The sequence below is a fragment of the Bidens hawaiensis genome, unplaced genomic scaffold (assembly GCF_021521415.1).
Source record: "Bidens hawaiensis isolate Kalapana, Puna unplaced genomic scaffold, B.hawaiensis_p1.1 tig00005142_1, whole genome shotgun sequence".
Classification (NCBI taxonomy): Eukaryota; Viridiplantae; Streptophyta; class Magnoliopsida; order Asterales; family Asteraceae; genus Bidens; species Bidens hawaiensis.
The window spans coordinates 495,566-511,441 of NW_027491327.1; the positions used below are offsets into that span (position 1 = coordinate 495,566).

General features: G+C 34.6%; 1 protein-coding gene across 3 annotated transcripts; it reads left to right on the forward strand.

The window, feature by feature from the left end:
* The first annotated feature begins 8,546 nt into the window (after window positions 1-8,546).
* On the forward strand, window positions 8,547-14,297 carry LOC143628951 (phragmoplastin DRP1A-like). Of its 3 annotated transcripts, none has more exons than XM_077098381.1 (16): window positions 8,547-8,684; window positions 9,484-9,547; window positions 9,634-9,738; window positions 9,827-9,928; window positions 10,029-10,079; window positions 10,170-10,231; window positions 10,334-10,424; window positions 10,544-10,608; window positions 11,319-11,513; window positions 11,593-11,712; window positions 12,225-12,295; window positions 12,373-12,598; window positions 13,435-13,485; window positions 13,592-13,820; window positions 13,899-14,038; window positions 14,131-14,297. In XM_077098381.1, the coding sequence occupies exons 1-16, from the start codon at window positions 8,550-8,552 to the stop codon at window positions 14,257-14,259; spliced, it is 1,836 nt and encodes a 611-aa protein (XP_076954496.1). In that variant the 5' UTR covers window positions 8,547-8,549; the 3' UTR covers window positions 14,260-14,297. The 3 variants fall into 3 exon arrangements, with proteins under 3 accessions (XP_076954496.1, XP_076954494.1, XP_076954495.1); XM_077098379.1 differs by having other exon boundaries at window positions 8,550-8,684; window positions 13,453-13,485; XM_077098380.1 differs by lacking the exon at window positions 10,029-10,079 and having other exon boundaries at window positions 8,550-8,684.
* Window positions 14,298-15,876: the final 1,579 nt, after the last annotated feature.

The window sequence follows — 15,876 nt, forward strand, 5'->3', positions numbered from 1 at the left end:
TCTTATCTTAAAAATCTCTTGTGAGTTGTGACGGCGTACACATTTATGTCAATCTTTAACCACCAACTTCCCGTATTGATCTTATTTTCAAACTTATCTTGTGTCATAAAATGTTGTGTGCCATGTGTCATAACGATATAAATTTCCTTTTCATTATATAGAAATAAAGAAACAAGATAGAACATAACAACCTACAAATGATGTTTAAAAACAACTATCATTGTATGTAACGCTGTGAGTGATAAACATCGATTGTAAAACTTGATTTATATATTTTTAATAGAAGTATCAAAAAATCATGATGAAGCTTAGAAGAAAAACAAAATTAGCAACATCAAGTTCGTATCTAATTACAACTTTACAAGAACCAACCATCAAATGATCTCAATGAATACTCTCTTCTATTTTATTATATGTTATTAGTATGGTGTGTTGACTAATATCATATATTAGGTCCGAAATAATAACAATTAAACACAAATGTTTAGATTACATCGAAACAGAAGGCAAGCGGGCAACAAGTTACGTCGTTACCCCTTTTGAATTGCAAAACCCAATCTTTTAAAAACTACATTAGCTGATTTTGGAGTCATAACATTACTATGCATGACCCGCTGAACACGGGTAAGTAACTCCACAGCTTCAGGCGCGATGAGCTATATAAAATAATAAAAAGATCCGGCCGAATAAAAACGTGATTGATGGAAAAGAGTTTAGAGCATAAATAGCTTTTTATCGATAACGAATTTATAGATTATCTATTAAATTGTCACTTGACATGATTCGATAAACATCAACTATACTTTCCTTGTAAGAAAATGTGCTTTGTTTATTGAAAACAAAAAGGTGTACATCTTAGTATACCTAACTTTGCTTAGTGAGTTGATGTGAATATACCAAAGCAATATAATAAAAGAGGTGTTTGGATGCTTCCTTAAACTCGTTATTGTGAAAATTGAAGCAAAAGTAACAATTTATGAGTGTTTATTTATGATTTTTGATTATTTGAAGTCAAACAAAAGTTATCAAAATAATAAATTAAGTAATAATAAATGAGATATTTATACACACAATCAGTAATATATTATCTATACACAATCGACAGCTTATAAGGGTCGTATAGTATTTTGTCAGATAATCATATGGGACGTATAACCATATGTGTTATACGAAATCGTGTGGCTTTATAATTGAAACTAATTAATATGATAGTTGTGTGTTGTACCGAAAGTTATACAACCAATATGATATGAAATTTTTCATTATGCGTCACATATGATGTGTTGGGCTTATAGTCTACAAAAACTATGTAGTCTGCCAGTCTATATAATATCCTACAACCCATATGATGTGACATGCATGATGTTGACCACATTTTAAACGCAAAATGCTTGTTGTTTTTATGAACGTATATTCATATTACCATATGATTGAAAAACTTTTATGATACTATGCAATTTGTGCAACCATATGTACATATAATATGCATGGGATCCGCCGCTTCAATGGGATCTTTTATCTTGGTCGGAGGAGAAATTACCAAACGTCTAGCATTCCCTCAAGCTTAGCGCCAGTGAGGCTTTTATTTGTTTGAGAGAAAAAAGAAGACTATGACTTCGCCATATGAAATATGAATATTAAGTAATAATGACACTTTGAATTCGATATAAAGAAAATTTTATTTTCACAACATTAGCTTATGTATCGAGAGATAATATGATAAAAACGTATTTCCTATTTTCTTATTTTGGAACTCCAGTTCAGCGTCACAAACATTTTTCACACCAGAGATCTCTTAACAATATTTCTATTTATGTTATGGAGTGAAAACAAAATTCTTTTTTCCTTAGTTTATTTGATCAAATAAAAAGCACCTTTAGGATTGCTGAATGACCAAATCTCAGACAAAAAAAATATAATAATGTTATTAATACTCCGTATTAGATTTATTTTGACGCTATTAAAGACACATTGTAACTATACCTAAAAATAAATAATTTATAGTGTTTTTTTTCCTTTCAAATATCTCATTGCATACCGTCACATTTTAAATTTTTAATATTACGATTTTAGGATTTTTTTTTTCCATTTTTTAATAGAATGAAGAAATCTATGATATTAAAGGCAAAATTGTGAATTGTTTATTGAAAAAAGTTCAATTTCACATCACACTGGTATGAGTTCTTCAAATACATAAAAGAGAACAATTTAAAATAGTAAACACAATCAAATTCAAACTATAGAATATTGAGATAAATCATTAGGAGATATGGAAGAATATTTTTAATTCTAATATTCCCCCTCAAGTTGGAGTGTGTATGTCAATAACACCCAACTTGTCAAGTAGAAACTTCAACTGAGGTGCACCTAATCCTTTGGTGAAGATGTTTGCTACTTGCATCTTTGAATCAATACTGAAGAAACGAACATCCTGACTTTCCACTCGTTCACGAACAAAATAACAATTCATCTCAACATGTTTAGTCCTTTCGTGATAAACCGGATTGTTGGAATTGTGTTTGGCTGCCTCGTTGTCACAAAACAAGGGTGTGGGTCCCTTTAGGAAAACATCTAGTTCCTTTAAAAGCCAACGCATCCAGAAGACTTCGCTGACAGTCGAAGCCATGGAGCGGTATTCTGCTTCAGCAGAAGAGCGAGAAACAACAGATTGTTTTTTTGTTTTCCATGAGACAGGTGCTCTCCCCCCATGAGAAGCACATATCCTGATCGAGATCGTCTTGTTAACGGACAACCAAGCCAGTCCGCGTCACTATAGGCAGAGAGGTTGTAGCCTCCTTCTCGTGGCAAAAGTACACCTTGTCCAGGAGTGGCCTTCAGGTAACGGAGCACGCGATGAGCCGCATCCAAATGGTTTTGTCTAGGATCGGCAACGAATTGGCTAAGAATGTTAACGGCATAGGTGATGTCCGGCCTGGTGGCTTGCAAATAAAGTAAACGACCTACCATTCAGCGATATTTATGGTTGTCTACCTTTGGTTCTGATTCACCCTTGTCAAGCTTCATGTTTGGCTTGATGGGAAATGAGCTAGGTCGGCACCCTAGTAATCCACAATCCTCAAGGATGTCTAGGGTATACTTTCGTTGGCTTAAAACCAGTCCCTTAGAAGTTCGAGCTACTTCAATGCCAAGAAAGTATTTAAGGTTCCCTAGGTCCTTGATGCTGAAGCGCTTGTCAAGTTCCTTTTTTATAACCTGGATTTTATCTCGATCATTTCCAACCATGATTACATCATCTACATATATTAACGCAGCCACAAAACTACTCCCTTGTTTCCTAATGAAGAGGGAATAATCTGCCTTACTTTGTTTAAAACCGAGACTAATGAGCGATGTCTTGAACTTTTTATACCAATTTCGTGAAGTTTGTTTAAGCCCGTATAATGATTTCTTCAACTTACAAACTTTGGTATCTCCATTTTTAGAGAACCCTTGTGGTATCTTCATGTAGACCTCTTCGTTTAAATCCCCGTGAAGAAAAGTGTTGTTCACATCGAGCTGATTAATGATCCAGTTTTTCTTGGTTGCCACGGCTAGAAGTGTTCGGACCGTAACAAGCTTTGCTACAGGAGCGAACGTATCATGATAATCGATTCCTTCTTGTTGTGTGAATCCTTTTGCCACTAAGCGGGCTTTGTATCGTTCAACTTCTCCGTTTGGTTTATATTTCACCTTATAGACCCATTTAGAGTCGATAGCACGTTTCCCTTCTGGTAAATTTTCAAGATTCCACATCCTGTTTTCTTCAAGAGCACGGATTTCTTTTTTCATAGCATCTCTCCATTTTTCATCCTGCATTGCTTGGTTAAAACTTTTTGGCTCATCATTAGACTCGATGGCTGACAAAAAAATCTTGTGAGATTTAGAAAATTTATGGTAAGAAATGTAATTGGAGAGTGGATATACCGTAGAGGAGTCTTGACTGGCAGCGGCACGCGTAGGATCTATGGACAGGGGAAGGTTGACATGAAAATCTCTAAAGTGTGTCGATTGTGTTCGAATTCTTTTGGCCCGTTCATCATTGACAGTTGCTTCTTGGTTTTCAACATTCTCATTTGTGCCTTGAAACACACTTGTCTCATCATGATCTGGTTCTTGTTGTGGGGGCGTCCCACTACTGTGTTTTAAAGGTGGCCCATTAATTTCATCATGCCCACATGCAGAACTTGGTTCATGCGATTGAATTTTAGTTTGGATAGAACCACCACCTTGTTCTATATTTTCATCCATGGCCACTGTTTCTTTTCTTTGATTGTTGAAATCAACAACCACATCAATGAATTGACTTTCTTGTTCAAAAATATCATCATCTTGACAGTTATTAACATTTTTTTCAAGAGGAAAATGTTCCTCGTGAAACTTAGTGTCTCTTGACACAATTATTTTTTTGGTTTCTATGTCATAGATTTTATAGCCCTTTGTTCCGGGCGGGTAACCCAAGAAAACACCCCCCCCCTCATTTCAAATTTATCACCACTAGTGTTGGTGTTCCGATAATATGCTAGACACCCGAAAACCTTCATAAAATCATAGTCAGGTTTTCGGTTGTGAAGTAACTCGAATGATGTTTTGTTCTCGATGACCGTTGAAGGTAAACGATTAATAATATAAGTTGCTGTCAAGACACATTCTCCCCAAAACCCTTTTGGAAGATTTGCTTCAAATCTTAGGGCCCGGGCCGTCTCGAGAAGGTGTCGGTGTTTTCGTTCAACGACACCATTTTGTTCGGGCGTGTGGGGACAAGTTGTTTCGATTAAAATGCCATTTTCTTTGTAAAAATTATACATCTTATTTGATGTGAATTCCCCACCATTGTCACACCTAATCCTTTTGATGTCTTTGCCAAATTGTGTTTTTACCATTTTGTGAAAGTCCCTTAAAAAATTGCTAGCTTCATGTTTAAATTTTAGGAGAAACACCCAAACTGCTCTACTATAATCATCCACAATAGTAAAAAAAATATCGAGCCCTGGTGAAGGAAGGTGTGCGATATTTACCCCAAATATCACAATGTAGTAAATCAAAGCTCTTCAGATGTTTTAGAAATACTATTCGAAAAAGAAGGTTTAGTATGTTTAGCCTTAGAGCAAGGATCACACAACTTATTAAACAAAGCATTTTTCAGAAAACTAATCTCATTGAGTTTTTCAGCGGAAGCGTGTCCTAACCTCTTATGCCAAATGCTACTATCATTGCCTTCCTTTCATCTTTGACCATCTCCATCCAATATAATCCTTCCTTACGCCTTCCCGCACCAATCAAGGTTCTCGTGTGTAGCTTCTGCATCATACAAAAATTAGGGAAGAAAGAGACAACATAATTTAATTCATTTGCTAACTGCCCAACCGATAGAAGGTTGCAGTTAAATTCGGGAACGTAAAGGACATCCTTGATTTTGGTACCGCCTTTGAGAATGCAATCGCCCCTTCCCTTAACGGGCACTTTGGTCCCGTTAGGAATGACAACAGGAGCTTCAAAATTATTCTCGGTTTGATATCTGAGAAAGTTGAGGTCACAGGTGATGTGCTCAGTAGCTCCTGAGTCCACCACCCATTCGTCGCCCTGCTTTCCTTTACCTACAAAGTTTGTCATGCATGGTGTTTCAATCTTTTTATTATTATCTCTTGCAAAAATATTCAAAAACAACTGATATTGTTCAATTGTAAGCCCTGGGATAGGGTTTGAGCTTGCTTCAACGTGAGTCGCCTGTCTCTCGTCTTCCGCGACAGTGCGATAAACATTGCTTAGTGTCGGGTTGGGATTTGGATCTGGTCCTCCCTCGTTGTTTGTTTCAGTTTTGTTTCCAACCATGGCGTCGGCTGGAACAATCTTCGGTTTAAGGTTTGGGCTATGTTTTTTTTAGAGCATGATCGAAACCCGCTCTGATACCATGAAGAAATCAATGATATCAAAGGCAAAATTATGAATTGTTTATTGAAAAAAGTTCAATTTCACATCACACTGGTATGAGTTCTTCAAATACATAAAAGAGAATAATTTAAAATAGTAAACACAATCAAATGCAAACTATAGAATATTGAGATAAATCATTAGGAGATATGGAAGAATATTTTTAATTCCAATATAGAATGACGATACATTTACATTTATATTGCTGTAAAACTTGATAGGTTTACACTTACATTGTTGTAAAACTTTTTGAGTATATGTTGATACATGCCAAATTAACTTGGCTAATATTCTAGCCAAATTATGATTCACAAACCCTTGGGACACCATATGTCGGTTTCTTCATCTGGAAAGAAACAAAGTGTTCACATGTGTGTGTTTCAAGTATCAAGTGAAAATCCAATAATTTTTTTGAGAAATCTGGAAGAGATATTGGTGTTTAGAGCTTTGTCATTTTCATCCATCTAATTAGAAATGTTAAATTTTCATTTTTAATATCAAATTTAATGTTAAAGTTTTGAAGTTAGTTTATGAAGCATGCATTTGAAATTAGAAACATAGTTACAACTTGTTGGTTAGGTGGTTGTTTGCATACTTGATTTGTAGTAATTGGTTTAAGACTCGCGCTAATTTGATTTGTAGACTTGATTTGTATTCAGTAAAGATTATATAGGCAAGTAATAAAAGTGATTTGTATTCTTTATTGACACAACTTTGAGCCAATATGAGAATAACTTTGAAACTAAGAGATCGTGTTAAGTTTAAACGAGTCATCAAGACTATAATCCACTCATATTTGTGTAGATATGATCAAATGGATGTTTATAGTTGTCTTAGAACAATTAGAGGCAATGTTGTAAAAGTCGTTAGGCGGTCCTAGGCGGTCGACTGGGGAGTTGCGAGTACTCGGGAGTAGTCGGGGATTACTCGGAAAATACCTAAGGAGTACTCGGCTGAGGCGGGGAGTACTTGATCTAGGCGGGGAGTAATCGGGGAGTACTCGGCCGCCTAGTTGGGAGTTTTACAACATTGATTAATGGGTCATATGGATGAATACATTGATAGCCGGATAATTTGATTTTATATTGTACTCAAATAAGCATACTAATTGAAATTAGTTTGACTTTAAGGTGGTCAAAAGTTAATGAGTAAAAAATGGCTAAGTAGCAATAATGAGTAAATAAAGTTAACCAAAAATAAATATGAAAAAAAAAATCCATTTCAAGGATCACACTTTTAATGTGCCCAATTCTTTACGTTTATGCAATTGACCGTTTTGTAGTTTAATTTTGTGCTTAGTAAATGCAAGATAAGAGTATATTAATGGTTTGATAATATAACATGAGTAGCATCTAATTTGTTACTAGTGAATTGTTAAACAAGCTTTCATGTTTAGTTTGATATCTTTTTTTTTCTCTAAACGACAACTTTAACTAAACAAGTCAAATTATCAAGAAGATATGGCCAACAATGAATATTCTATCTTGTCGTTTAAAAGCTAGCTTCCTCTTCTTCCTTTTTTTTTTTGGTCAAATGGCACTAATTATGCCACATGACTATATAAAATATTACAAACTCATGTCCTTAAAAGATGAAAATGTGAATCAAGTGTGTGATTCATGCTACAAAGCCATTACTTATATAGGGTGTTATGTTTGAATAAATTGATCAATTCATTTAGCTTTGCTAACATGGGATTCATGCTACAATCTTTCTCAATTTGGATCACAAATTGTCTTTTACTTTTGAGTTTAAATAACAAACTAGATACCAACAAACAAGACCCTGTTGAATACTTGAATTAAATTAAATAAATGAATATAGGCATTAAACTTGTAGCCACGGAAATTAATAAGTTCTTAAATAGAATTTCAAATTGCACTTTTTTTTCAAATTGGAAAGCAATTTCAAATTGTACTTATTATTACACTTTATTCATAAAATGATATGATATATCTGATTAAAATAGACTGACAACAAAAAAAAGATTCATGTAATTTTTTTTTAAATATGTTACTCTTTTGCACTTGTTAACTTATCATACGACCTTTTGCCGTTACCTTTAATACCAGCAGAATCCGTGTCGGTTCGTGCAGGGTTTTTTTAATATTATTAATTTGTTGTATTTCGACGTTGACGAGTTTTTCTTTAGTATTGATGTCGTTACCTGATACCGACCGAATTCACCTCGACTCACAACCACACCATGCACACAAGGTTTATCACCCGATTACACGTTTTTCCAAAGTACGTTTTATTTGTTTTATCATAAGCTGTACAAACAACAACAAACTATTCCATGTATTTACCATTTTACTTTTTTAAATTTACCGTCGTTTTTCATCACAAGCATAACCAATAACAACCGAATCCATAGTGTCTCTCCACAACATAACGGGTTTTGTTAGGTATTTAAAATGAAAATGTATTACGATCTGTTTAATAAACATGCACACGCGCCGTTCCCTAAATACGCTTGTAGCTTCTATAAACACCGAATCCCCATTTGCCGTTACATTAATTATTCGTTTTGTTTGATCTTTTCTTCCGTTATTCTCTCACTCAAACCCTAGCTCTTCATCATTAATATCAATATCATCATCGATCAACCGTTGTTTGCAATGGAGACGCTGATCGATCTGGTGAACAAGCTACAGAAAGCATGCACAGCGTTAGGCGATTTCGGTGACGAATCCTCCACTCACCTTCCTACGCTTTGGGACGCCTTGCCTACCATCGCCGTTGTCGGCGGTCAGGTATATATATATATATACATATATATGCAATTCAGTGAATTCACTACGTGTTTTTATATTTAGGTTTGGTGATTTTGGGTATAGTGTTAGATATATATAGTGTAAGACGTTAGGTTTAGAATTACGTAACTTACTTGCATATGTATGATTTTGCCGAGCACGAGCTTTAAAATTACGTTTGTGTATCTAATAATTGGGGCTTGTTTATGCAACTGGAGCGTAGAAAGTTATTCTCTATTTGACGTGAGACTAGGGGTGTAAAAGAGCTCGAAAATTGAGATGAGCCGAGCTAAAGCTTTCGAAAAAGAGCTAGAAACAAAACAAGCTGAGCTCGAGCTCTCATAAGTGAAAACAAGCCAAGCTCTTGAAGCATTAGCTCAAGCTCGAGCTTGGCTCGTTTCGAGCTATTTTGCTGAAACTTGTGCTCTGCTTGTTTTGACTTATGAGAGCTCAAACTCAGATTGTTTTGTAAATTCTGTATGTGATGTTTTAGTTTTAGATTTTGAGTTGAAGCATTAATTGATCTAGTTTTACTCATGATAATTAGTTTTATTGACTTATTGTCACCATTTGTTGTTTTATTGAGCTTCTAATGCAAGTCTCAAGCTCGGGCTTAATAACTAAATGAGCTTTATTTGAGGCTCAGGCTCGCCTTTAGCTCGAAATAGCTCAGCTCATTTCCAGCTTTTATCGCTCCGATTTCGAGTATCTTGCGAGCAGCTAAGCTCGTTCTGCACCTCTATATGTGACTTATGATAAATGATTAATGTGACTCATCATAATATTTCTTATCTTAAAGAGTTCTGGAAAATCATCTGTGCTGGAAAGTATTGTAGGGAAGGACTTTTTGCCTCGTGGCTCTGGTAATTAAATATTCGATTCTTCATTTAAATTTGTAGCATGAATCCTTATATAATTAACTATAGTAATAAAAAACATCTATATTCAGGGATTGTTACACGGCGTCCTCTTGTTCTACAACTTCATAGGTCTGAAGAAGGAAGAGAATACGCAGAGTTTGCTCACCTGCCAAGAAAAAAGTTCACTGATTTTGGTATGATCAACATCATCATATGCTATTTTATTCAATATAAGTTGCAAGTTTTATTGAAATGTAAAGCTCATGGTTTTATGTTGTGTAGCTGCTGTGAGGAAGGAGATTGCTGATGAGACTGACCGAGAGACGGGTCGTACCAAACAGATTTCATCTGTTCCTATATATCTCAGCATTTATTCTCCCAATGGTAGGATATAAATCTATAATCATGTTTTATGACCATAAATTATCTTTTCTGCAGCTTTTGGTTACAACAAGTTACTAATTTTATTTTTAATATTTGACAGTTGTAAACTTGACCCTGATTGACCTTCCTGGTCTTACAAAAGTAGCTGTTGGTGAGTTTACAACATTCATTTTGCTGTTTAGGTAACATTTCTGTGATCAAATATTCAAATCTTATATTTTTACTTATATGATGTTTGTAGATGGTCAGTCAGATAGCATAGTGCAAGAAATTGAGAATTTGGTACGGTCCTACATTGAGAAGGTATATTGTTTTCAGATTATCCTTATAAACTGGAAATTTAATTCTTTAGGTAATATATTGTTATGTCATAATTAACAGCATATTACCCTTGTTTTCTTGCAGCCTAATTGCATTATTCTAGCAGTTTCTCCTGCTAACCAAGACCTTGCAACATCCGATGCTATCAAAATTTCTCGTGAGGTGGATCCGAAAGGTAATATATTATCGTATCTTCTCCATACCATACAGATATGTTATTATTTATTTGTTTCTAAATAATATATTCTTTTTTATAATTTTCTTTTTCTAATTAAAAGTCTTAATTAAACACAGGGGAAAGGACTTTTGGTGTTTTGACAAAGATTGACCTTATGGACAAGGGTACTGATGCAGCTAATGTAAGCCAGCCTTCCCTCTACAGTTTATATATTATCTGAATCAAGCATATTGCTTCACAACACAAATATTTTGGGAATTGATTATTTTAATAGGGATTAGGCTATAAAATTGAACTTTCTTTCCTGAAAGTGCTAATGTGACAGCTAACCTTTCTACTTTCAATATGACCATTTCACTACAAAATTTGGTTCCAATATGTAGAATTGTAGCTCTGTAAGGAAACCGTACGTTTAGTGAACCATTCATGAACCATTCGGCAGGAAGTTTGTTTATTTAATAAATGTACGAACATGGATAGAAGCGTTTGTTTATTTAGTTAAATGAACAAACATGAAAACATGTCCCATTCGTTCAATTAAGTTTGCTTATGCTCATCGGTTTACGTTTATTTAAGGTCGTTCGTTCACATTCATTAAAATTTTCAGGCCTGTTACAGTTTAATCTAGTTTTAATAATTTTTTAGGGCCAACACATTGTTGTTCACATTTACTTTATTTAGTTTAGGTCATTCATCTATTTTCATCTATGTTCGTTCGTTTACGTTCGTTTATACAGTTAGCACGCACTTTTTTGTTTGTTTGGTTAAAGATAAACAAACAAACAAGAACATGCCATGTTTGTGTTCATTTGGTTAGTTTACAAGCCTACGTCAATATGCAAAATTTGTTAGGTCGATTTAACTGTAGGCCTCGTTCTTTGTGTTTGGCAGATACTAGAAGGTAGAGCATATAGGCTAAATTTCCCTTGGATAGGTGTGGTCAACCGATCTCAAGCTGATATCAACAAAAACATTGACATGATTTCTGCTCGGAAGAGAGAACGAGAATATTTCACTAATTCACCTGATTACAGTCATCTTGCTAACAGAATGGGCTCTGAACATTTAGGAAAACTGCTTTCCAAGGTAGATTAAATCGTTTTCATCAGCATTTTTGTCTTATTTTAAAAGATATACAATTTCTCACAATGATTCATAATTTCAGCATTTGGAATCTGTCATTAAGTCTCGAATCCCGGGTCTTCAGTCTCTTATTAGCAGAACAATCATTGATCTTGAAACAGAATCAAGCCGCCTTGGGAAGCCCATTGCTGTTGATGCCGGGGTAAGTTCGTGAATCGTTTGGTTTATGTTAGTTTATTTAGTAAACGAACAAACATGGACAAAGGTTTTTGTTCATGTAATTAAACGAACGCACATGAACAAGTATCGTTCGTTCTTTTGTGTTCATGAATGTTCTCTTACGTTCGTTCGATTAATTCATTTATGTTTGATTTTTAAGCCCGCTACAATTTATTCTAGTTTTAGAAATTAAAATATTACTCATCACAACTTAGTCTAGTTTTGTTACCTTTGTAGTCCAAACAAATTTTTGTTCACGTTTACTTTTAATGGTGTTATCTCATTCAGTTCGGTTTATGAACTGTTCGTTTATATTATTAACGAGCGAGCATAAACGAACAAGAACATGCTCGTTTTCTAAACGAACGAACACAAAACAACAAAACCTGTTTGTGTTTGATCATTTGTTCAGTTCGTTTACAAGCCTGAGCATTTCCTATATTTATTTGTTCTTTCTTTATATTTATTGTATGGTGTTTTTATTATGTTTTTCAGGGGAAACTATATATGATAATGGAGATCTGTCGTACTTTTGATCAGATTTTTAAAGAACATCTTGATGGCATGTATGTATTAGAGTACTTTAATCATTTCATGGGTCTTGGTAGTTATTTTAACTTCTTTTTTTTATGAATTTATGCAGACGACCGGGTGGTGAGAAAGTGTATGGTGTATTTGATAATCAACTACCTGCTGCTTTAAAAAGATTACAGTTTGACAAGCAACTTTCACTGGAGAATGTGAGAAAGTTAATTACTGAAGCTGATGGATATCAGCCTCATTTAATAGCCCCTGAACAAGGCTATCGCCGTCTTATTGAATCTACCTTAGTTACCATCAAACCTCCTGCTGAGGCAGTTGTTGACGAGGTATGTATGCAAATGTATATAATTTTTTATGCTAATAAGTTTCTTTACTTCCTGTATCATTTAAAATCATTAGCATATCGTCTACAAATTTGTTTTAGACAGTGTGTAAACGAGCCAGGCTCAGTTTGTTTAACCTTCAACAGCTCCGTGCCTCCGCTCGTTAAGCTTTGTTTCTAAAGCTCGAGCTCGGCTCGTTTATCGTTTGTTAATTAATTTATATACATTTTTATTTAGTTACTTAATCATAAAGTTATATTTAGTTTTTGTTATATAACTGCATATTTAACATGCTGAATAAAAATTATAGATATCACAGGCCTATTTAGGTTCACAAGCCAGCTTGAACTAGACGAGTGAAGCTCATCCTCGGGCTCATTTCTTAAAAAGAAAGCTTAGGCCCGAACTCGGCTCATTTAACTTTTTAGAGCTTGAGCTCGGCTTGATTCAAGCTTTATTTCTAAACCTCGGCTGGATTTAAGCTTTATTTCTAAAGCTCGAATAGTTTCATGCTTTATTTCTTAAGCTCAGCTTTTTATCACGCTTTAATTCTAAAGCTCGGCTCGTGAGTAGGTTTTCAAGCTCGAGCCTGGCTAGTTTATTAGGTATTAGCATACTCAATCAAAATTATATAATTCATAAGCTTGTTTAGGCTTGTAAGCAGGCTCGAGCTCGATAACTGAAGCTCGGGCTCAGGCTTAGCCGCTTGGGCTCAATTCGACATTTAACCGAGTCTTGACTCTCGAGTAGCTCATGAATCGTTTGGCATGTTAACACTCCTAGCTTTTGATGAAAACAACTTGAAATCTTTTTGTTGTTTTACTTATTATTGATTTCAGGTTCACGGTATTCTGAAGGATTTGGTTCACAAGTCAATTAAGGAGACCATGGTGAGTCTTTAAAGGCCCTTTGTGTGATAATAACACCTTAATTTTCATGTATTTTGTTGGAAAATGATCACTTTTGTTTTAATTGGTGTATTGCTCATTAATTTAGGAGTTGAAACAATTTCCTTCACTTAAGGTGGAAGTCATGAATGCAGCATGTGAGTCATTGGACAGAATGAGGATTGAAAGCAAAAGAGCTACATTACAGCTAGTTGACATGGAAAGCAGTTACTTGACAGTTGATTTCTTTCGAAAGCTTCCACAAGACGTTGAGAAGGGCGGGAATCCAACTCATTCGATTTACGATAGATACAATGACACTTATCTTCGTCGCGTTGGTATGCATTATTGACACAACTCATAAGTCATAACATTTTCAATGCTAAAAACTCATATTTTATTTTCACAAAATGCAGGATCAAATGTTTTGTCATATGTTCACATGGTGGTTGGAACTTTAAGACACTCCATTCCTAAATCTGTTGTTTATTGTCAAGTCCGTGAAGCCAAACGAAGCTTACTCGATCGTTTCTTCGCCGAGTTGGGCGCAAAAGAGGTAAATTTGTGTTTTATATAGGTTAACTTGAAGTAATAACTTAAATATTCTGTTTGTTGTTATTATGATATTTTGATTAATTTTGTTTGTAGGGAGGGCAATTGGGTAACATGTTGGATGAAGATCCGGTGATCATACAAAGGCGTCAAAACATAGCAAGGCGGCTAGAGCTACATCGGGCTGCACAGTCTGAGATTGATACGGTTGTATGGGCCAAGTAGATTGAGTCGTATCGTACATATCATTTTTGGATCATTTTCTTTTTGTTTGAAAGCGGATTAGCAACCATTTACTTTTTTGAAAAAGAAAACTTTAGACGATTTGATATATACTCATAAAATTTTAACAACATATTATATTTGTCAAAACAAAAACCAATATCAAATATATCCTTTTAAAACAATTAAGTTAAAATATTTATGGATTTATTAAATATATATTACACCATCACTCGATACTTACGTTTTTTCTTCTTTTTACACTTTTGATACCTTAATTTGGAGGGTATTTTGTCATAAATATCAATGTGAACATATTAATATATGAGACTAGTGGTGGTAAGGAAAATCGAATAACTGAACCGATTAAACTGTTGATCATCGATGGTTCAAGTTATATTTTTTTAATCACAAATTATTGTGATTAGGTTTCATTACATCAAAATTTCGCTTAAACTAAAAGCAACCCATGATTGAAAACCAATAAATGATTTAACCGATATATTATTTAGTAGCCAAAGTGTTCGTAGTTTAGAAAAATATATATTTTTATTATAGAAAACACAACTAAACCTAACAAATTAATTCTCACACTCAATCAAATTATTCCTTTTTGAGAATACAAAATTATTGTATATATAATAGCCAACAAACTCTGTTGTGACCTTTAACCTTAAATGATAAATAGTGTCCCCCTTTTAACACATTCTTACGCAATGCCCAATTATCATCCCAGCAAAACATGAACACCTTATCCTACAATACCCCACAATACAAAACAAGAAAACTATGTATGTCAAATGCTAAGTTTTCTTTTGGGTCTTGAGTTGATGAGTTGGCATGGGTTAGTAGGTTGATGGGTTGAAATGTGCAACCTAAACCCAACCCATATTATTATTTGTGTCAAAGATTTCAATAATAACCCGCACAGACATAAATTCAAGTCGACCCGAAAATGACCCTTTAACCCATTTATTAAAAAAATAAAAGAACTTTTTAAAAATAGAAATAAATTTATTTGAGGTATGTAAATAACATTCATGAATCCCTCACTTGTGCCCTAGTGGTAGAAAGCTTGGGTTCTCCAGTGGAGATCCAAGTTTGATCCCCACTTGTGGCACTTTTGGTGGATATTGACAATGAAGTATTTGAGCTAGATCTTGCGAGGTTGTTAGTTCGAATCTCGAGCCCACCCGGGTTGTATTCCCACAGTGTGTTACATCAGAGAGCTCTGCTCTTGTGGTGGCACAACGACTGTAAAGTGGCAGTCGACGGTATGGTTTCCCAGGAAACACCCAAGCCAAACTCTGAAGCCAGCATGAGTCCATTTAAGACGACACAGTCTGGCCAAAGTTAGATAACGGGACTCTCCAAATTAGAAAGTACGGTGGTAAAACACACAAGAAATTCGTCGTTAAATAAAAAAAAATAATAACATTCATGAGCTCAAATAAAGTAAAAATAGAAAGATCATTTGAATAAAGGGAGGGAAAATAACATGTATGATGATGATGATTACCCACCTCCCTCATCAACACCTACCAACCAGAAAACCTTCAAATTTAAGAAATCTTTACAAACCAGCATCATAAACTAAACTTGTTACCCACTCATTCATTC

What these genes read in the sequence shown, in the direction of transcription:
- LOC143628951 (XM_077098381.1), top strand. Translation starts at nt 8,550, where the DNA reads ATGGAGACGCTGATCGATCTGGTGAACAAGCTACAGAAAGCATGCACA. An exon ending in CACTTATCTTCGTCGCGTTG is followed by an intron (nt 13,821 to 13,898) that starts GTATGCATTATT and finishes CACAAAATGCAG; the next exon opens with GATCAAATGTTTTGTCATAT. An exon ending in CCGAGTTGGGCGCAAAAGAG is followed by an intron (nt 14,039 to 14,130) that starts GTAAATTTGTGT and finishes TTTTGTTTGTAG; the next exon opens with GGAGGGCAATTGGGTAACAT.